At 35.4% G+C, this 24,144-nt stretch overlaps 1 protein-coding gene across 2 annotated transcripts in view; it reads left to right on the plus strand.

Annotated features, from left to right (window-relative positions):
* Window positions 1-24,144, plus strand: part of PGR (progesterone receptor) — a 110,493-nt gene that overhangs the window by 23,798 nt on the left and 62,551 nt on the right. For both annotated transcript variants that reach the window (XM_027579913.1, XM_027579914.1), the window contains exon 3: window positions 14,896-15,012. In XM_027579913.1, the coding sequence (XP_027435714.1) occupies window positions 14,896-15,012 (117 nt within the window). The remainder of the gene's footprint in view (window positions 1-14,895; window positions 15,013-24,144) is intronic.

The following is a 24,144-nucleotide window of genomic DNA, read 5'->3' on the forward strand; positions in this document are numbered from 1 at the left end:
TTAAAATGTTAAATATCAGAATGTCACCTGTTAGATTCTGTAAACTACTTCATTCCTCCTTTAGAATATATCTAGAATCTGACCTCTTATCACCATGATTATTCTTCTTTGGATTTATTATGATAGCATCTTAACTGTTCTTTTCCACCCTTGTGCTTCTAGAGTCTATACTCAAACTAGAAGCCAAAATGATGCTGTTAAAACATAGGCCAGATTATGTCACACCTCTGCTCAAAACTCTGCAATGGCACTATACTTCCTTCAGAGAAAAGTCAAAGTTCTTTCAGTGGTCTCCAAGGCCCTCTTGAGTCTTGTCCTGCTATACTCTGACCTTCTTTGCCACTGCCATTCCCTCTCGCTCAGTCAGCTCTAACCTTACCAGTGTAACCAAATCCAAGTTCATATGCCAGATGTGCAACAAAGCCAAGCACTTATCCATGCAGTATGCAGCAAGGAAAGGTTTATTCAAGAAGAAGCCAAACAAGGAGACAGAAGTCTGGCTCAAATCTTTCTCCCTGAAGGGGGAGAATCAGTGATATTTAATGACAGATAGGAAAGGATCTGGGTATAGAAGAGAGGACCTATGTGACTTCAAAGTCAGATAAAGGAGGAGAGGCAAGGAAGATGGTGGAGAAGTAGGGGACCCTAGTTTTGTCTGGTCCCTGGAATTCAGCTAGATAGCTAGCAAATCATTCTGAATGCCTGTAAACTCAACCAGAGATTTAAAAAAAGAAAACTTCAATTCTACAAATAGAAAAGCAACCACTTTTTGCAAGCTAATTTCTTATTTTATTAACTCTTTTTTAAAGTTTTTTAATTTTCATTTTTACATTTACATTATATATATATTTCATTTTTGGTTTCCTTTCATTTTATTCAATTTTATTTTTGTATAAGTTTTTCTTTCTTTACAATTTTGGAATCTAGTTTCTTCTAACAAACAGACCAAAATACATCCAGGATCTAGTTTAATGTTCTATTCTGTTCATCTGTTTGATTTTGTTCTCTTTTTTATTTCTTCTTCTTCTTTTTCGGTTTCTGATCTCTTCTGATTTGTTTAGTACATATTTTACTGGGGTCGTTGTTGATATTTTTGTATTTTATTCTCTCATTCACCTATTCTTCTCCAGACAGAATAAGATGGAAGAACTCACCCCAAAAAAGAGAACAAGAGGCACTACTAACTACTATGGATTTAATCAATATGAATATAAGTAAGGTGTCAGAAGTAAAATTCACAATAATGATTATAAAAATACTAGCTGGGCTTGAAAAAAAAGCATAGAAGACACTAGGGAATACTTTTCTAGATAAATAAAAGAACTAAAATCTAATCAGGTTGAAATAAAAAAGGCTATTACAGAGGTGAAATAAAAAATGGAAGCTCTAAGTGCTAGAATAAATGAGGCAGAAGAGAGAGTCAGTGATATAGAAGACAAAATGATAGAGACTAAAGAAACTGAGAAAAAGAGATAACTACTGAATCATGAGGGGGAGAATTCAAGAGATAAGTGATACCATAAAGCAAAAATTTAGAAAATCTCAAATATACAAGTTAACCTTACACCTAAAGGAGCTAGAGAAAGAGCAAAAACAAAGACTAAACTGACCAGGGGAAGAGTAATAATAAAGATTAGAGCAGAAATCAATGAAATAGAAACCGAAAGAACAATAGAACAGATCAATGAAACTGGAAGCAACTTCTTTGAAAGAATTAAGATCGATAACCCTAGCTGGACTTTTCAAAAAGAAAAGATAAAGGACCCAAATTAATAAAATCATGAATTAAGAGGAGAGATCATAACGAACACCAAAAATATACAATTATAAGAACATATTATGAGCAATTATATGCCAACAAATTAGGCAATCTGGAAGAAATGGAGCATTCCTAGAAACATATAAACCAACAAAACTGAAACAGGAAGAAATAGAAAACTTGAACAGACCCCTAACCAGCAAAGAAATTGAATCAGTAATCAAAAATATCCCAACAAACAAGAGTACAGGGCCAGATGGCCTCCCAGTGGAATTCTACCAAACATTTGAAGAAGAATTAATACCTATTCTTCTGAAGCTGTTTCAAAAAATAGAAACGGAAGGAAAACTTCCACACTCATTCTGTGAGGCCAGCATTACCTTGATCCCAAAAACAAAGACCCCACCAAAAAGGAGAATTACAGACCAATATCCCTGATGAACATGGATGGAAATATTCTCACCAATAGGATCCAACAGTACATCAAAAGGATTATTCACCAAGACCAAGTGGGATTTCTTCCTGGGCTGCAAGGTTGGTTCAACATCCACAAATCAATCAATGTGATAAGTCACATTAATAAAAGAAAGGACAAGAACCATATGATCCTGTCAGTAGATGCAGAGAAAGCATTTGACAAAATATAGCATCCTTTCTTGATTAAAACTCTCCACAGTGTAGAGATAGAGGGAACATACCTCAATATCATAAAATCCATATTTGAAAAGGCCACAGTGAATATCATTCTCAACAGGGAAAAACAGAGCTTTTCCCCTATAATCAGGAACATAACAAGGATGTCCATGATCACCACTGTTGTTCAGTATAGTACTAGAAGTCCTAGCCTCAGCAATCAGACAACAAAAAAGAAATAAAAGGCATCTGTATCAGCAAAGAACAAGTCAAACTCTCACTCTTCACAGATGACATGATACTCTATGTGGAAAACCCAAGAGACTCCAACCCAAAATTGCTAGAACTCATGCAGGAATTCAGCAACACGGCAGGATATAAAATCAATGCACAGAAATCAACTGCACTTCTTTACACTAAAAATGAGACAGGAGAAAGAGAAATTAAGGAGTTGATCCTATCTACAATTGCACCAAAAACCATAAGATACCTAGGAACAAACCTAACCAAACACTCATGAAAGAAATTGAAGAAGACACAAAGAGTTGGAAAAACATTCCCTACTCATGGATTAGAAAAACAAATATGAAAACGTCTATGCTACCCAGAGCAATCTACACATTCCGTGCAATCCTTATCAAAATACCACTGACATTTTTCACAGAGCTGGAACAAATAATCCTAAAATTTGTATGGCACCAGAAAAGACCCCAAATAGCCAAAGGAATGTTGAAAAAGAAAACCAAAGCTGGGGGCATCAGAATGCCCGACTTTAAGCTATATTACTAAGCTGTGATCATCATGACAGTATGGTACTGGCACAAAAACAGACACATAGATCAGTGGAACAGAATAGAGACCCAAGAAATGGACTCTTAACTCTATGGTCAACTAATCTTTGACAAATCAAAAAGGAATATACAATGGAAAAAAGTCTCTTCAACAAATGGTGTTGGGAAAATGGACAGCCACATGCAGAAGAATGAAACTGGGCCATTATCTTACACCATATGCAAAGATAACCTCAAAACGGATGAAAGACCTAAATGTGAGACAAGAATCCATCAAAATCCTAGAGGAGAACACAGGCAGCAACCCCTTTGACCCTGCCTGCAGCAACTTCTTCCTAGATACATCTACTAAAGCAAGAGAAACAAAAGCAAAAATGAACTATTGGGATGTCATCAAGATAAAAACTTTTGCAAATCAAAGGAAACAGTCAATAAAACTAAAAGGCAACATACAAAATGGGAGAAGATATTTGCAAATGTCTTATCAGATGTAATGCTAGTATCCAAAATCTTTCCAGAACTCATCAAACTCAACATCCAAAAAACAAAAAAATCCAGTCAAGTAATGTGCAGAAGACATGAACAGACATTTCTGCAAAGAAGACATACAAATGGCCCACAGATACATGAAAAAATGTTCCACATCACTCAACACCAGAGAAATATAAATCAAAACCACAATAAGATACCATCTCACACCAGCCAGAATGCCTAAAATTAACAACTCAGGAAGCAACAAATGTTGGCCTGCATGCAGAGAAAGGGGAACCCTCTTACACTGCTGGTGGAATGCAAGCTGGTACAGCCACTCTGGAAAACAGTATGGAGGTTCCACAAAAAGTTAAAAATAGAGCTATCCTACGACCCAGCAATTGCACTACTAGGTATTTACTTCAAAGATAAAAACATAGTGATCCAAAGGGGCAACTGGACCTAAATATTTATAGCCATCATATCCACTAGCCAAGTTATGAAAAGACCCCAGAGGGTCCATAAACAGATGAATAGATCTAGAAGATGTGATATATGTACATTCAGTGGAATATTACCCAACCATCAGAAAAAGAAATCTTGGCATTTGCAACAACGTGGGTGGAACTAGAGGGTATTATCCTAAGGGAAATAAGTCAATCAGAGAAAGATGATTATCATATGATTTCACTCATAGTCGAATTTAAGAAACAAAACAGAGAAACATAGTGGAAGGCAGGGGAAAATAAAACAAGTTGAAATCAGAGAGGGAGACAAACCATAAGAGACTTTTAGTAAACAAAGGGTTGCTGGAGGGGAGGGAGGTGAAGGGATGGGGTAATTGGGTGATAGACATTAAGGAGGGCCCATGATGTAATGAGCACTGGATGTTATATAAGACTGATGAATCACTGAACTCTACCTCTGAAACTAATAATGCACTATATGTTAATTGAATTTAAATAAAATTTAATTTTAAAAAGTCAAATAAAGGACATTAATAAGTAAGGAAGGATTGAAGATTGTTTTCTGTGCCTGCACAGATCTTCTACATACATCTTCACATGACCCATGACCAGAAAATGACATCCTTGGCATGATCCAAGGATGGAGTTTAGGCCTTCTATGTCAAAATTTCATTCATCAGATACTTGTGCATGCTCGAATAGGTCAGTGGTCCTGACCAGCTCTGGTAGTTTCTTGGTGAAAACTTGAGTCTCTGCAATATAACTATATCAACATTTTGTTACCATGGTATCAAGAAAGAATGTTATCTATAGAAGCAAGTGGCAGGCTGCATTCCAAGAACAAGTATATTTAAGTGAAAAGTTGGTTGCTGTTGTACATATTAGTCCTATTAACCCTCTGGTTACTAGTTTCACTAGTTTCCTGATAATCCAGGCCATCTCTCAGGATCTGTGTAATTAGCTCTTTCCTCTCTAATTCTATTTCCTGACATTCCTCACTCATCCAACTCATTCTAACTTCCAGCTTTGGTAAATGTCCTAAATATACTGAACTTTGGTGACTGCCAGTCACATTCTCCCATGAGAGTCTTGTCAAGTTGTTTGATTGAACACCTCATCATTAATAGATAGATCTGATTTTAGGAAAAGGCATACTTAAATTGATTTGCAAAAAGAAACAAGAAATATTTCAATAAGAATCTTCTTTGAGTTATTAAGATAAAAGATGACAGCATCTGTGAAACAAGAACGTGTCATAGGAAAGAACTAGATAAGATGATAACATAGCTGGATGATGTAAGAAAACATGACGTTGAGATCCAAAAATGTAATAGCAGAGTTAAAATCTATATTGGGAACTATAAATAGAATAAAATAAGTTGTGTAGAGTTTCCATTTAAGGCATTACTTCACGATGAAGGAGAAAGGATAAATTGATGAAAATTTTAAGCTATGATTTGTTGTGTTTGCTATGTACCAGTGCGCTATTTTATCTAACTTATTTCATTTAACCTGTATAACAGCCTTATATAGTGTTTATCTTCATTTCCATTTTAAAAGTGGGAAACCTAAGACTTAGATCATTTTCTCAAGGTATAGCTAGTGTAAGAACTAGAATTTGAGTAACAGTATGTCTGATATAAAATGTGTGGTCTTATCACGGTGCTGTTGGATAACAGATACGATGAATAGAGAGCAGATATTCAGCACATAAATAATCAGTGCTTCTGAAGAATAAACTAAAAAATAAGTTAAGGAAAAGTATTAACTGATTATGGTAAGGTCTGAGAGCTTATCAGCACCTAGGACAATGTTAAGACATGGAAAATATTCAGTAAATATCTGTTTATTGAACTGTCCTAATTTCTAGCTATTAAGCATTTATTCTGGGTCTAGTGCTACATAATTTTTAAGATTTATTTATTTATTTTAGAGAGAGTGAGAAAGAGAGAAAGTGTTTGTGTGAGCAGGGGTTGGAGCAGAAGAGAGGGAGAGAAGCAGACTCCCTGCTGAACTTGGAGGGGCTAGGGGTGCCTTAATCTCAGGACCCCAAGGTCATGACCTGAGCCAAAATCAACAAGAGTGTGGTGCTCAACTGACTGAGTTACCCAGGAGCCACACATATTTAACAGATTATTTTATTTAATTCTGAAACAGCTTTTGAACCATTATTTTATAGATGAGGAAAATGAAGCATCAAGAAATTAAATGATTTATTAAAGGTCTTATAATTAATAGGTGGTAGAATTTGGATAACAGAAGTAAATTTAAAAGTTAAATAAAAATTTTACTCTGTATATCAAAAGGGCTTACCTTTACGTATATTGGACACATTTTTAATTTTACATAGAAAAGATCATACATGAGTTTAAACAGGGGAGAAAAAAACTGGTTCATTACCAAGAAATAAAAATTGGGCTGACATTAGAGTTCCTCTTTGAAATGCTAAATGTTGGGATTGGCAAGAATTCTATCAGGATGAGTTATAATTCTTAGATGAAAGTAACACACATTCTCACTTACATGTTAGGGTTTAGGAATATGCCCAACTTCTTCTAAAGTACATGTTTGCCTGATACTTGAGAGAAATTGGATTCTTTGGGTGGCCTCTGGTTCAGGATGAAGCTTAGCAGCATTCTTGTATAAGAGATGTGAGGTGCCATGCCATTCTCTGCCTTTGCTGCCTGCCAGTGTGATGTAACTCTCAAGCAGCTCCTTTCAGGTGTCACATGCTTGTGTCTGATGCCCAGTGCCCATGTCTGTTCTTAAGGGACATATTCTGTGCCCTCTTTGTTCTCAGCTGAAGACTCTTTATGTCTACTTTATCTTGAGGTATTTCCATGTATCTCACTAGTCATTTTCCCCTTGGAAAAATTAAATACCTATGAAGTATCTATTTTGTTACAGGGATTACATGAAATAAGCCAGTTAAATTCCTAATATATTGGCACATAGTGTACTCAGTAAATTTTTTTTCCCCTGGGGCACCTGGGTGGCTCAGTGGATTAAGCATCCAACTCTTGATCTCAGCTCAGGTCTCAGTCTCAGGATTGTGAGTTTAAGCCCCTGCTTTGGGCTCCACATTGGACATGGAGCCCACCTAAAAAAAAATGTTTTCTTCTTTCTCCCCCCTCCCCACCTACATTTTCCTTCACTTTAATAAAACAAAAACAAAAACAAAACAAAACAAAACCCTTGGATCTTATATGAATATACTTTAAAACATAGTGCTTCATTATTGTCCAGCTACCTTTCATACTGTCAGATAGTCTTTGTTCCCATCTGTCTTCTTTCCAGTTTTACATCACCAGCCCCAGATTGGCTAATGTGAAAAACGAGTCCAAGCCTTTATCTCATTCTGCTTGTGTCTTCAGAAAACTTTGCCTGCTAGAAAACAACCATAAAATTTGAAAGAATAGTATTATGAATATCTATATACAACTATATGAAATTAAATTGCAAGCATCATATTTTACCTCTCAAAATTTCAGAGCATACTTTCTAAGGACAAGAACATTCTGTAAAATAACCCTGGTATCCCACTAGAAAATTTAATATTGATACCATAATATTATCTTTTACATACTCAATATTCAGATTTCCCCATTTGTTCCCAAAATGTCCTGTGTAGGTTCTTTTTTTCATGAAGGATCTATCAAGAACGATGAATTTCCTTTGGTTAACAAGCCCCTTTCTTCTCCTTTAATCTAAAAAGATCCTCCCACCTATTTTGTCTTTCAGGACATTGACACTTTTGAGGAGTCCAGGCCAGCTCTTTTGTAGAAATTTCTACAACCTGGATTTGTCTGTTTTGTGGGTTCCCCCCCACACACACACCCAATTAGATTCAGGTTAAACATTTTTACAAGAATCATGTGTAGGCCAGTGGTTCTCAAAGACTCTGGTCTTAGGACCCCTTTCCTTTGCATGCTTAAAAGTTATTGAGAGCTCAAAGAGTTTTTGTTTATGTGGATTATGTCTCTCAGTATTTATCATATTATAAATTTAAAGTGGTAAGTTTTTGAAACTTATTAAGTTGTTTTAAAAATAGCAAACCCATTTGATGTTAATTTTCCAGACCAAAAATTTTAATAAAAAGTGTGACATTGGTTTACATTTTTACAAGTCATTTTAATGTCTGCCTTAATGGAATGCAGCTGCATCTCGTATCTGTGCCTAAAGTCAGCCTGTTGCACTATGTTGTTTTAGTTGAAGCATATGAAAAAAATGTGGAATCACACAGATATGCAGTTGAAAAATAGAGGAGTATTTTAATTGTTTTTTCAGACTTGACAAGTGGTCACCATTTCCTTAGGGATTGCAAAAGGATGATTTTCTATTTCTCTTATTCCTTCTGATTTTATCAGCTATAAATCTTTTTTATAGTTCTTTCTTCCAAAAGGTAATTTAATAATCTTAAAATACTGGAAGGCCTAGTAGATGCCTGATTATTTCCCTTTATCAATTTTCAAAGTAATGAGTTTGTGCCATAGCATCCTCCTGTAGTTTCCAGTATGTTTTGTTTCTTTCTCTTCTTCTTTCTTTCCTTTCTTACATACCATTATGTACTGATGGCTTCTTATATAGTCAGTACGTTTTAATCACTTGAAATAAATTCTTTTTGATGTTCAAATTGTCTTTGGTCAGTGTGGCTTTGACACTGTTTCATTAACCCTCAATAACATCAAAATAATTCACAACAAAGTAACACAGGTTCAACTTGTCCATTTCCTGCCACAGTCCTAGATCCGCCATTCCTCCAAGGAGCTCTGGTTCCTTTCAGATGAAAATGATATTAGATACAGCAGTCTGGATCCCAGTGTTTATTGCTGCTGTGGTTGTGTTTGCTTCTAGGCGTTTTGAGTGGACCAACCTGGAAAACACATCTTTTTTAAAAAGTGGGGCAGTCATGAGTTTACACTAGAGTTTCTCAACATTGGCACTGCTGACATTTGGGGCCCATTAATTCTTTGTTTTGGGGACTTTCCTGTGCATTGTAGGAGATTTAACAGCATCCCTGGCCTCAGTAGCATCTACCCCTCAGTTGTGTGAACCAGGCATTGCAGAATGTTCCAGAAGTGGTTTAGGGGAAGGGGGCAAAAATGTCTCTAGTTGAGATGTACTGGTTTACAATTTTATTTATAACAATATTAAAATAATTCCGTTATTGTTTTTATCCATGTGTTTATGTATTTGTATGTGTGTTTTCACGCACACATTTTTACAATGCCAACATAGCCTGAACTCTAACAACAGCACATCTATGGGCTTATTGTTCCATCTTCTCTATGAAATCTTGGTCCACTCCCATAGTTTTTAATCAAAAAAACAGTCTCATTTCAGTGATCAAAATGTACAGGCCATGGGGCATCTGGGTGGCTCAGTCTGTTAAGTGGCTGCCTTCGGCTCAGGTCATGATCTCAGGGTCCTGAAATTGAGCCCCGCATCAGACTCCCCGCTCAGCGGGAAGTCTGCTTCTCTCTTTCCCTCTGCCTGATGCTCTGCCTGCTTGTGCTCTCTATTTATCTCTCTGTCAAATAAATAAGTAAAATCTTTTTTAAAAAATGCACAGGCCAGCATAATAGTCAAAATTCCAAATTCTCACCTAATTTAGGGTTTTTCCTTTGTACTGCTGGGGGCCTGAAGTTACAGAGAGCCAACAAGATCACCTTCTTCTATGTTTACCATGCTCACATTCCTAAGTCCCCTTAACAGCTGATTTTGACCTTTTTGATGTAAAGGCATAGGAAAGAGAGGGGTTAAAAGGAGGGGCACAGTTGTACTTGGCGAGTACATACATGACTGTCACTAGAGTTCTCTGTGTTTGGTGGATGATTATAGCTGGCTATTTCTCTAGCAAGATACTTGGTCGGATTCTTGGGATATTTCACTGGAAAACTCCAACTGTAATTCTATAATGTAGGTGATAACTCTCTTCTCTCTGGTCAGGTGTTACCTCTCTTCTCTCTTCTTACTTATATGCTGTCTCTGTACTTCAAATGGTTGGCCCTACACAGACTCCCTGTCTCCCTCTGTTGGATCACAGTGTCCTCTAATCTGTCCTCTCAGGTGGAACTATTTTTAAAAAGAAATTAAAAGTGCTCAAAGAGAAGTGTAGAACTTAATGAATTATCATTAAATAAATGAAACTAGGCTATCATCATCCAGGTCAAACAATTTACCAGTCATTAGCTTCCCAAAAGTCCTCTTGCACCCCTTCCAGTCACTCCCCATAGGTAACTACCATCTCAACTTATAACATTATAGAGGGGTTAACTGGGAGCTTTATATTAATGGAAACATACAGTATTTTTCTGTGTCTATTATTTTACCTATTATATTTATGGACCCATCCACATTTTTGCATAGGCTAGATATTTATTCTCCTTGCTGTATAATCATTGAAAAAATAAAAGTTTGCTTATATATTATTCTATAGATGATCATTGGGATTTTCAGTTTGGGACTATTATAAACAGTGCTTCTATACATATTCTTGCGCAGATCTCTCTCTCTCTTTTTTTTTTTTTTTTTGGCCTATGTGCATACCTATCCTTACGGTTGAGTTCTGCATTTGGCTCTCCCAGGATCCTAGGAGTTTTATTGGTCCTAGACCAGTATTTGTTTCTTGGCACAGGTTCATACATCATGTGGTAGTGAAAATCACCTCTCATAAAGGCCAAGATATTTGTATATTCTGTTTTTAGTTATGGGTGGCTCTTCTCCCCACCCAAAATTTTGGGCAGATTCCTGGCTTCATCAGCATAGTCTGGGTAGTGTTTTCTAGTACAATTTTCACAGAAAGACAGTGTTTTGAGATTCTCCATTTTATGTAGAGTTCAGTTCCTACGCTCTTCTCCCAGTGGGACTGAGGCCACAAATCCCGGCCCCTCGTGGGTGTTAAACCCTAGTTCTTGGCTCCTAGGTCCTATATCTGATCTGAAACTTTTTTTGACCAATATACAGTCCATTCCAGTTTACCCCTCTTTTTTCTTTTTTAATTTCTGGCTTATAGGAATTGCCTCCCCCCTTTTTCTGTTCTAGACTGTCATTAAACAACATGCTTTTGCTATATTTTATTCAACATTTGTGTTTGTGGTGGAAGCACATGTTGTCTTGAGCCCGTGCTTCATGAATCATACCATGCCAAGTTTCTCTTCTTTGTTCTTTATCTGTTAAAGATATATATTCATTTATTCTGCCATTTTAGTACATTTCCCCCTCCTTTTCAAGGAAAGGCATGAAAAAGTTGTGACTTCTTTCAAACCAAAGTGAAATGTGTTTACTTGTGTTTATAAGGCAACATAAATAATATAGAATTCTTATATTAAATAATAAATAATTTGTAGCTAATAATAGATTTCATTTCAAACAAAATGGAATTTTTGTCATGTATCTAAAATGTTTATAAGTCATTAGGCATATAAAATGATCTACTCACATTTTAATAGTGCTTTTATTTTCACAGAATATGATTCTTTTAATAAGAGTAACACTTGAAGTTATATAAACATATTAAATACAGAGAGCAGTTAGAAATAATACATAGGTAGAGTCAGCCATTCCATAATCCCTTTTTTCAGATTATTAAATATAAATTTTTCAGAAATAATAACTTCTGTCTTTGCAAAGGTAGATGTTAAAAATAAGCTTGTCATAAATGAACAAAGGAGAAAAGATACAGACTCTTTTTTTAAAAGATTTTATTTATTTATTTGAGAGAGAGAGCACATGAGAGGGGGGAGGGTCAGAGGGAGAAGCAGACTCGATCCCGGGACTCCAGGATCATGACCTGAGCTGAAGGCAGTCGCTTAACCAACTGAGCCACCCAGGCACCCCAAGAGACAGACTCTTAAATATAAGTAACAAACTGGTAGTTACCAGAGGGCAGGTGGGTGGGAGGATGGGTGAAATAGAGGGGATTAAGAGTACACTTACCGTGATGAGCATCAAGTGATATATTGAATCATTGAACTACTATATTGTACATATGAAATTAATATAACACTATTTGAATTATACTGGAATTTAAAAATTATAATAAAAATAAAAGTATAAAAATAAGATTCTTAAAGACTCTAACTCATGGTCTATTAATGTAAAAAGGCAAGAAATTTGTTGAAATAACAGGCACTCTGTATAAAAACGTTGAAAGGTGTTAAATAAAAATCTAGAGCAAGAGAATTTTTAAAATTTACTATATATGACAATAAGTGAAATATTACTATAGAGTTTATATTGTTGAGTACAACAATAGTTATGGTTATAAGTGAAACAATAAATATAATTAAGTATACATATATTCAACAAATCTTTATTGAACTCTTAATTTACAGTAGCCTTACAAAAGACCTAGTTTTTAACTTTACAAAACCTAGGGGAGTCAAGTAAGCAGTATTTACAATAGATGCATATTGAATATTTCGTTAGTTACACAGAAAGGTCTAGGTCTTTCTGGGATCAGTTAAGACCAGATTTGAAAGATGACCAAGAGTTTGTCAAGAAGATAAATTTAGAAAAGGGAAGAGAGTCATAAAGGCATGAGAGATTTTGGGGAAATATAAGGATGTTGGTACAGCTAGAACATAAAATAAAAGAAATATGTAATTTAAAAGAAAAGATGTAATAGTAATCACCCCTTGCTTTTCCCACCCTAATGTATATACAAGATTTTCCAAGGAGAAAGAAAAAAATATGGTGCTCTATTACAGACCTCTGGCAGTATTGCCCCAGGTTTCAAAAAAGACAGATGACATATCCTTTCCCCTGCTTGATTAAGCAAATGTTTAAGATACCTCTGTGTTTCTTTACCACAAACTTTGGCCAGAAGAGTGAATCTGATTTTAATCTTGACTAATATAAAATATTAAAGGAAATTCCATAATCTTTTATAAAATTACTTTTCATACTTAAGAAGTATGAGTAAGCTAAAGATTTTGTTTTTGTTCATTTTAAAGATTTGTGTTTTTTTCTAATTTTATTTTAGTTAGCCACCATACAGTACATCATTAATTTTTGATGTAGTGTTCTATGATTCACTGTTTCCTTATAACACCCAGTGCTCCATGCAATACATGCCTTCCTTAATACCCATCACTGAGCTACCCATCCCCCACCCCACCCCCTCTAAAACCCTCATAGTCTCTCATGGTTCCTCTCCCCCTCTGACTTCCTCCACTTCATTTTTCCCTTCCTTCTCCTAATGTCCTCCCTGCTATTCCTTATGTTCCATAAATAAGTGAAACCATATGATAATTGACTTCCTCTGACTGACTTATTTCACTTAGCATTATCTCCTCTAGTACCATCCATGTTGATGCAAAAGTTGGGTATTCATCCTTTCTGATGGCTGAGTAATATTCCATTGTACATACAGACCACATCTTCTTTATCCATTCATTGTTGAAGGGCATCTCGGCTCTTTCCACAGTTTGGCTATTGAGGACCTTGCTGCTACGAACATTGGGGTGCATAGGGTCCTTCTTTTCATTACATCTGTGTCTTTGGGGTAAATAACTTTTTGAGGCACCTCCACACTGTTTTCCAAAGTGGCTGTACCAACTTGCATTCCCACAAACAGTGTAAGAGGGTTCCCATTTCTCCACAACCTCTCCAACAAGTGTTGTTTCTTGCCTTGTCAACTTTGGCCATTCTAACTGGTATAAAGTGGTATCTCAATGTGGTTTTGATTTGAACTTTCCTGATGGCTAATGATGATGAACATTTTTTCATGTGTCTGTGAGCCATTTGTATGTCTTCTTTGGAGAAGTGTCTGTTCATGTCTTCTGCCCATTTTTTGACTTGATTATTTGTTAGCAAAGATGTTAAAAGACTCAGGCTGTGTTACAGGAATTTATTGGAAAATAAAGAGTGCCAAAAAAGTAAATTTTCCAGTTAATTAAGGTTTATATGTTTAAGCTGAGATTTTTTTTGTTCAACCCAAATAAATTAGGTTGTCCATGCTTTATTAAATGGAACACATCTGTGGTTTAAAATCATCATGGTTAAATATTAAATTAAAATTCCAGAACTTTTGAAAGATATGTTATTTCTCCTGCACATATGATCCCAGGATCATACATTTATCCACGTTTCTTCTATAATTCTTGTCCTCTCCTTCATTCAATACTTCTCATTGTTTTAAATTGTTCTTTTATCATTATTTCTATTTATTGTATTTTCTAATTTGCAGCCAAAATAAACTGGGCAGTAAAGTCAGTACAATCAGTAACATCTTTTTTCATGTGTTACTCAAAATCATCAGACCCTTTAAAAGTAAGCTCCAGGATATTCCAATAGAATTAAGTGTATAGATTTTATAAAGATCTATTTTAGAAACATCTCTAATTCTTTGGTCTGTATCTGTGTTCTTGATGGTTTAGATGTCAGAAAGAAAAAAAATTTACTACAGTTTGACTATCTTACACAACTAATACTTATCAACAGCATGTAACTAATCTTGAAATGATGGAAAGTTCTAAGGGCAATCTGATGCTGACACCATTAAGAAGATGCACAGAAATATTGTGCCAAAGATTTTTAAAGGAGCCCTCAAATTGACTTATAAGATGTGTTCATCTCCTTATGCTCCTGAAGACATAGGTAAAGTATTAAATAGATTTGGATCATCACCAACATTCATTTACGCCAAACAAAAGGCTGGCTGAGACAGTAATGCACTTGCTGATGTGCATTTTTTTTAAGTTGTCAGTGCATAAAATTTCCAATGGTCTTTAGATATTGTAGATAACTTTTATTTGTGTTATTTTTTTAGGGCAGCATAACTATTTATGTGCTGGAAGAAATGACTGCATTGTTGATAAAATCCGCAGAAAAAACTGCCCAGCATGTCGCCTTAGAAAATGCTGTCAGGCTGGCATGGTCCTTGGAGGTAATGCTTCTGTTTCATCATTAATGTTGAATATTTACACTCTAAAACCATGGGTCAGGAAATCCTAGTTTTTTTATTCATCTTTGTTCTTGCTTTGCTTTTCCTGTCATGATTATTGGTATCTGAATGAAGCAACCATTAGTATCTCATTAACTATAGATTTTCATCATTTTGAGATCTGTTATGAGAAGCAATAAGCCTTCATTTGTCTATATTGCCTATAAGTAAATGTTATGAGAAGTTCACCAAACTCTTATTAAGTTACATGGGTTGGATCTAGGCTCTGACATTGACTGTGTGGCCTTGATAAGTCACCAACCCTTTCTGGGCATCAGTATCCTTATCTGTAAAATGAGAACACTGAGGTTCTTTCCAGCTCAAAAATTGATTCTGTGAATTGGTCAAGAACAATGATCTCCATCCCTCCCTCTCTCCATCAATCCCTATCACCCTATGTCCCTTCCTCATTCTCTTTAAGTAACTGTATATTGAGCCCTTACTATTTACCAGGTACTATTCTAAGTTCCGGGAGTATAACAGCCATAAATATATACATACATACATATATACATGCATAAATAAATAAATAACCAACCAACCATCTACCCTAATGGAGCTTACATTCCGGGGAGAGGAGCAATAAATACTTATGTTAAATTATGATAAGTGCTATCAAAAATTATTATACAGGGTGAGTTAATAGGAAATATCAGGGAGAGGAGTCACTCCTGAATCCTTTAATATTTTCATTTCACTTAGCCATTTCCTTTTTCCCCCTTCTTTTTTTTAAGATTTTGTTTATTCATTTGAGAGAGAGAGACAGAGCAAGGGAAGGGGCAGAGGGAGAGGGAGAAGCAGACTACCTGCTGAGCAGGGAGCCAGATGTGGGGCTCCACCCCAGTTCCTGGAGATCATGATCTGAGCCAAAGGCAGATGCTTAACCATCTGAGCCACCCAAGTGCCCTTCCCCCCCTTATAAATATATTTTCTTTTTTGTTCTTCCCCCCTTTTAAGTTTCATTTTTTCAAGTATTCTTTTTTTCTTTGTTCAAAGTTTTATTTAAATCTGTTAGTTAACGTACAGTGTAATTTTAGTTTTAGGCGTAGAATTTAATGATTCATCACTTACATATACAACACCCAGTGGTCATCACAACAAGTGCCTTCCTTAATCCCCACCACCCATTTCACCCATCTCCCTGACCACTTCCCCTCTACTTAGCATCAGTCTGTTTCTTGGTTTGCATGCATCTCTCCTTTTTCACCCCTATGTTCATTTGTTTTGTTTCTTAAATTCCACTTGTGATTGAAATCATATGGTGTTTCTCTTTCTCTGATTGGCTTATTTCACTTAGCATAGTACACTTTAGCTCCATCCACATTGTTGCAAATGATAAGAGTTCATTCTTTATTGTGGCTGAGTAATATTCCATTGTATATACATATCAGATCTTCATTATCCATTCCTCAGTCGATGGACATTTGGGCTCTTTCCATAATTTGGCTATTGTTCATAATGCTGCTATCTAAACTTTGGGGTGCGGGCATCTGGGTGGCTCAGTCAGTTAAGCATCTGCCTTTGGGTTAGGTCACGATCCCACGGTCCTGGGATCGAGCCCATGTTGGGCTCCCTGCTCAGCAGGGAGTCTGCTTCTCCCTCTCCCTCTGCCCCTCCTCCCTTCTCGTTCTCTCCCTCTCTGAAATAAATAAATAAAAATCTTTAAAAAATTAAAAAATTGAAAAATAAACATTGGGGTGCCTGTATCCCTTCAAATTAATATTTATGTATCCTTTCCAAAAATACCTATTAGTGCAATTGCTGGATCATAGGGTAGTTCTATTTTTAAGTTTTTGAGGAACCTGCATACTGTTTTTCAGACTATGTACCAGTTTGCTTTCCCACCAACAGTGTAAGAAGGTTTCCCTTTCTCTGCATACTCACCAACACCTGTTGTTTCTTGTGTTGTTCGATGTTAGCCATTCTGACAGATGTGAGGTGGTATCTCATTATAGTTTTGATTTGTATTTCCCTGACGATGAATGATGTTGAGGATTTATTCATGTGTCTGTTAGCCATCTATATGTCTTCTGCCCATTTCTTAACTGGATTATTCGTTTTTTGGGTGTTGAGTTTTATAAGTTCTTTATAGATTTTGTGTACTAACCTTTTATCTGTCATTTGCAAATGTCTTCCCCATTCCATAGATTGTCATTTAATTTTGTTGTTTCCTTCATTATGCAGAAGTTTTTTATTTTAATGTAGTCCCAATAGTTTATTTTTGTTTTTTATTCTCTTGCCTCAGGAGACATATCTAGTAAGAAGTTGCTATGGCTGATGTCAAAGAGGTTTCTTCCTTTCTCCTCTAGGATTTTGATGGTTTCCTGTCTCACATTATTGTGTGTGTGTATGGTGTAAGAAAGGATACAGTTTAATTCTTTTGCATGTTGCTGTCCAGTTTTCCCAACACCATTTTTTGAAAAGACAGCCTTTTTTCCATTGGATATTCTTTCCTATTTTATCAAAGATTAATTGACCATATAGTTGTGGGTTCATTTCTGGGTTTTCTATTCTGTTCCACTGATTTTTGTGTCTATTTTTGAGTCAGTGTCATGCTGTCTTGATCACTACAGCTTTGTAATATAACTTGAAGTCTGGAATTGTGATGTTTCCATCACTTAACCATTTCTTAAGCAATATTTCTGATATGCATTTGATGTAATAGTTATAATTTTTCTAAAACACATTAGAATGAACTCATAAGCTTTTTGTAGTTTTTTTCTTTTAGATATATATACACATGTATACATATTTCTTTTTTTTAAGATTTTATTTATTTATTTGACAGAGAGAGCGAGAGGGCACAAGCAGGGTGAGCAAAAGAAGGAGAGGGAGAAGCAAGCTCCTTGTTGAGCAGGGAGCCCAATGTGGGGGCTTGATCCCAGGACCCTGAGATCATGACCTGAGTGGAAGGCAGACAGTTAACCATCTGAGCCACCTAGGTGGCCTTTTATATATATGTGTGTGTGTGTGTGTGTGTGTGTGTGTATACAGACATACATATATATGTATATTTCTATAGAGATATACTTGACATACAAGTTACTTTAGTTTCAGGTGTAAAACATAGTGTTTTGACAACTCTATACATTATGCTATGCTCATCATAAGGGTAGCTACAATCTGTCTTCATACAATGCTATTACAATACCACTGATTTAATTCTCTATGCTGTAGCTTTCACCCCCATGACTTATTCATTTCATGAATAGATAACATGTACCTCTCACTCAATTTCGCCTATTTTGCTGATCGTCCCAGCTCCTTCCACTCTGGCAACCATGTTTGGCCTCTGTATTTATGGGTCTATTTCTGCTTTTTTATTTGTTTAGATTTCAAATATAAGTGAAATCATATGGTATTTGACTTTGTCTGATGTATTTCACTTAACATAATACCCTCAAAGTCCATCTATGTTGTTGCAAATGGCAAAATCACATTCTTTTTTATGACAGTCCATTGCACATGTATACCACATCTTCTTTATCCATTCATCTATTGATGGACACTTGGGTTGCTTCATATTTTGGTTGTCATTTATAATGCTGAAATAGACATAGGGGTGCATATATCTTTTCAAATTAGTGTTTTTGTTTTCTTTGAGATCCAGTAGTGGAATTACTGAATCATATGTTATTTCTATTTTTAATTTTTTGAGGAACCTCCATACTGTTTCCCATAGTGGCTGCACCAATTTTCATTCCCACTAACAGAGCACAGGTCTTCCTTTTTCTCCACATCCTTTGAACACTTGTTATTTATTACCTTTTTGATTCCAGTCATTCTGACAGGTGTAAGGTGATATCTCATTGTGGTTTTGGTTTGCATTCCCCTGATGATTAGTGATGTTGAACATCTTTCATGTGTTTTTTGGCCATCTATATGTCTTTGGAAAAATGTCTATTTTGGTCCTCTGCCCATTTTTAATCAGTTTTTTTTTTGGTATTGAATCATGTAAGTTCTTTATATATTTTGGATATTAACACTTTATCAGAGATATCATTTGAAAATATCTTCTTCCATTCGTTAGGCTGACTTTTTGCTTTGTTGATAGTTTCCTTCACTGTGCAAAAGCTTTTTATAGTTTATAGTCCCACTAGTTTAATTTTGTTTTTATTTCCCTTGCCTGAGGAGACATAACTAGAAAAATGTTGCTAAGGCTAGTGTTCAAGAGATTACTATCTGTGTTTTCATCTGGGAGTTTTACAGTTTCCAGTTTTACATTTAGGTCTTTAATCCACTTTGAGTTTATTTTTGTGTATGGTGTAAAAAAGTGATCCAATTTTATTCTTTTGCACATATCTGTCCAGTTTTCACAGCACTATTGAAGAGACTGTCTTTTTTCTATTACATATTGTTGCCTCCTTTGTCATAGATTAATTAACCCTATAAGATTGGTTCATTTCTGGGTCTCTATCCTGTTACATTGATCTATGTGTCTGTTTTTGTGCCAGTACTATACTGTTTTGATTACTACAGCTTTGTAGTATATCATGAAATTTGGAAATGTGATACCTCCAGCTTTGTTCTTTCTCAAGACTGCTTTGGCTCTTCAAGGTCTTTTGTAGTTCCATACAAATTTTAGAATTATTTGCTCTAGTTCCATGACAAACACTGTTGGTATTAGCAAATACGGATTGTACTGAATCTGTAGATTGCTTTGGATAGCATGGACATTTCAACAATACTAATTTTTCCAATCCATGAGCATGGTATACACTTCCATTTGTATCCTCTTCAATTTCTTTCATTAATACCTTATAGTTTTCACCAGTCTTTCACTTCCTTGATTAAGTTTTTTTCTAAGTATTTTATTCTTTTTGGTACAATTGTAAATAGTATTGTTTTCTTATTTCTCTTTCTGATACTTTGTTATTTGTATATAGAAACACAGCAGATTTCTGTATATTAATTTTGTATCCTGAAACTACTCAATTTGTTTATTACTTCTAATAGTTTTTTTGGTGGTGTCTTTAGTGTTTTCTATTTGTAATATCATGTCATCTGCAATAGTGACAGTTTCACTTCTTCCTTACTAATTTGGATGACTTTTATTTCTTTTTCTTCTCTGATTGCTATGACCAGGACTTCCAATGATATTGTGAATAAAAGTGGCAAGAGTGAACATCCTTGCCTTGTTCCTGATCTTAAAGGAAAAGTTCACAGTTTTTCACCATTAACTATAATATTAGCTGTGGGTTTGTCATATACAGCCTTTATTAAATTCATAAGAACTTAAATATGTAATCAAGATACCACCTAAAAATAGCTTGTGTTCCATGAATAGTATGTGTTGCACTCTGGGAAAGAGTGTATTAGACCAATATTTTTTGAGTGTCCACTGCATTAAGCACCTTGCTTAACTCAGTCACTGAGTTAAGTAGCACAGTATAATCTAATCTCTAGTAAAATAATTATCAAACAGAAGAGTAATTGGTTTAAGAAAGGTACCATACATTGCTACACAAATATAGAAAAAGAATTAATTCTATCTGAGGGAGTTGGCAAAAGCTTTTCAAAGAGGAGATTTTCAAAGAATAAATAGATACTTTAAAGTGGAAAAGGAGAAAGGTGTTTACAATGAAAATACTGTGTATCTGAAAAAAAACATGATGTGTTTCAGTGATAAATTTTCAGAAAAGTCAATTATTTAGTGGGAACAGCAAGAAATGAAGCTTCAAAGTTACTTTGGGCCAGCTGATATCTGGAGTTTGACTGTTTTGTAGGCAGTGGAAGCAGTGATTTTTCTAACAAGCTATTCATGGACTGTCCATGGAATAAAACCCAAATTTCTAAATGCAGCACATGGAGCCTTTCCTCACATAGCAGCTAGTCTCTCTTTTTCTAAGCCCTTCTCCCACCAATCCTTTGGGAACCTACACTATAGTCACTGGCTCTCACCTGTCTTTGCATGTGTTTTACTTTTGCCTGTACCATTCTCCCTTTACTCTTCATGAACTCTTACTTGTCCTTCATATGAAGTGTGAATTTCTTGTGAAATTTTCCCATCTCTTCAGTCACTGCAGGGAAAGGGATTTTGTGGGAACAGAGTTTAATGTAGCTTTTCATATCTGAAAAGGTTGAAAGCCCTTGAATGAGCTTGGATTGGAGTTTGCCCTCATTTTACTTACTTCAGCATCTCTACTCTTATAATGGAAGATGGAGCAAATTTATCAAAGCAGAAGTGATCAGATACACAACCATCAAGAAATGGGCTCATTCAGAGGAAAGATTTCTCTCCCTGCAAGAAACTGGGGTTCATTCAGAAGAGAAACTTTGGTTCTAGTCAACAACACAGATGCTCAGTGAGAAATAGAATAACAAAAAGAAGAGAGCTTTAGAGAAGACTCAGAACTGGGAAGAAAGAAAAATATACCATTCTAGAGGCATAGACTAATTTAGCATCAGAGAAGGGTGGATAGCAAGACCATGTTGGTGCAAAGCTGTTGTAACTAACTTCATTTTTCTTATATTTCTTCTGCTTAAGGGAAGAATTGGTTCCATTATAGGACAGAATTTAATTCAGAGGTAAATAGCCCTAACCTCAGAGATTATGTTAAGAAATAGGCAGAAATGTGAGCAGATAGTTATCATTGTCCAGGGATAGTATCCTCGATTTTGTCGTATTTCCCAAGGTTTCCTATTGCCATCCTGTGCCCCAGTTTCCCTTAAATCTTAGGGATTTTTCTCTTTTTACATAATTTACTTCAATCAGTATACTAACTTATATGGCCAGTTACTGTAAAAGTCATCATCCAAACTGGGATTGGATGAAATAGAGTGAGGGTGAAATAGAGCACTATCAATAACTAAACTGGGATGGGGTGCCTGGGTGGCTCAGTCAGTTAAGTGTCCACCTTTGGCTTCAAGTCATGATCCTGGGGTCCAGAGATCGAGCCCCACATTGGGCTCCCTGCTTAGCAGGGAACCTGCTTCTCCCTCTGCCCCTCACCCTGCTCATGCTTTCTCTCTCTCTCTATCAAATAAATAAATAAAATCTTTAAAAAAATAAGTAAACTTGGCTAACAGGTATAAACTGACACTGTCCCAGACTAACTAAGCTGTAGGGCAAGTCCCCCATTTTCCCATTTAAAAAATGCAAATGTGTTCTGGGCAAAATTAGTATATAAACTTCTGGGGCTGTAGATAAAATAGTCAAATGCTTACTTATATAATGTATTAATTTAGTTAATTTTTAAGTCACATGCAAATATTTAAGTCACGTGCAAAAATCTACTGAATTAGAAGTAGTGCATGTCTAGTCTCACATTTCATGAGTAATTTTATTCAAACTAATTTCACAAACCTTTGCAAGCAGGATCTTTTCTTCTCAATACAGCCACTCTGTAAGTCAGCTAATCATTTGACAGAGTTCATCATCATTTTATCTAAAATATTTGATATGTAGCACTTTTTGAATCTATGTATAGTACTGTAGCTGGAAATCTATCCCAAGCTAAATATAGTCATTCACATAATATAACCATTTTAATATTTGCCCCATAAAAGTTTTTTAATGGCTTCCCATAATATAACAACTTGCTATATTACTTAATTATAGAATATATTAAGCCTACTGAATTAATAAAAATAAATAAATACCTATGTATCTATCACTCAGTTTTTAATATCAGATCATTTTTTATATTTTCTTCATTTTTGTTGTAAGGAATAAGACATTAACAGATATTTTGAAGCTTTTGGTATATTCTTCCCTAAACTCAGACTAATTCCTTATCAAATTTCTTTGCCTCTTTTTTTTTAAATCGGGTATTCTCTACAAACCTTCCAAACTACCGCTGTTTGAAGTTATTTCAGTTTAATTTGTCTTTGGCAACATATTGTCATTCAGAATAATTTAGAGTTTCATAATGTTAGAGTGTTCATAGGACTAATATATAATGCAGTATCTGTTTCTGAGGGATAATTCTGAGATTTAAAAAAAAGGAAAAAAAGCCTTACTGCATTTCAGACATATATGAAAGAAAGATTGATTGAATTCTAATTTATATGTGGTCACATCACACACTGAGAAATAAAATAGTGGTGCATTTAATTATTTCACAAGTAGATTTGCACAGAGGTTTATTAGAAAGAAGCTGGCAACACACTCTGATATGCCATGGTCCTGATGTTTTGCCTGGGAGAGTTAGTAACGAAAGTCTGTAGTGTCAATAATCCAATTCTTATAAATCAGAAAGATACTCAATTTCTGGATTAGATTCTATTTGCTAGTCCTGTATTAAATTTCTGGAGTAAGGGGAAGTGTACTTGTGGTCTACTGAGAATGTGAGAGCTTCCTTTTGAGTGATAATCAGGGTCGCTCCTGGTTGGATTCTTCCTAAATTAGAAGAGTTTCCCTTAAGTAATAATTGCGTACACACTACTGAAAATGGAGATACATCCTTTTCCTTCCTCCTTCCTTCCTTCCTTCCTTCCCTCCCTCCCTCCCTCCCTCCTTCTTTCCTTCCTTCCTTCCCTCCTTCCTTACCTCCTTCTCTCCTTCCTTCCTTCCTTCCCTCCCTCCCTCCTTCCTTCCTTCCGTCCTTCCTTCCTTCCTTCCTTCTTCTGTTTATCACTCCTTCTTGAGGTTTCTCATTTCTGATATAGAAACCATTTAAATAACAAAAAATGAAACAAAGAGAGAAAATTGAAACATTTTTAAAGATTTAATAAAACATATGGTAGAATATCAGAAGTAAAAAATATTAATGTTTTGACATGTCATGACATAGATATTGCAGATTGTTCTTACCAGCTTCAGCGACTATGTTCTGATTGTTAGAATTGTGTTTGAGTTATTGGGTCTCTTAGTTGCATATCATTCTTATTTTTAATGAATCACTTCCTTGCCCTTACCAGGTCACAGTGAACTCTTGCATTTTGTTCTTTGCTGTACGGTACTGAGTAGGAAAGATAGTTACACACTGAAGGATGGTAATATATCTTCTAATTTAGGTATTCTGCTTTTAACTTCTTTCCTTTGGAAAACATGTTTGTGTAATGACTCACAGAAAATTCTAAAATGAATACAGCTCTGTATTTTGCATTTGTGGTAAAAATGCTAACTTATTA

Source organism: Zalophus californianus, chromosome 11 (genome assembly GCF_009762305.2).
Source record: "Zalophus californianus isolate mZalCal1 chromosome 11, mZalCal1.pri.v2, whole genome shotgun sequence".
Taxonomy (NCBI): Eukaryota; Metazoa; Chordata; class Mammalia; order Carnivora; family Otariidae; genus Zalophus; species Zalophus californianus.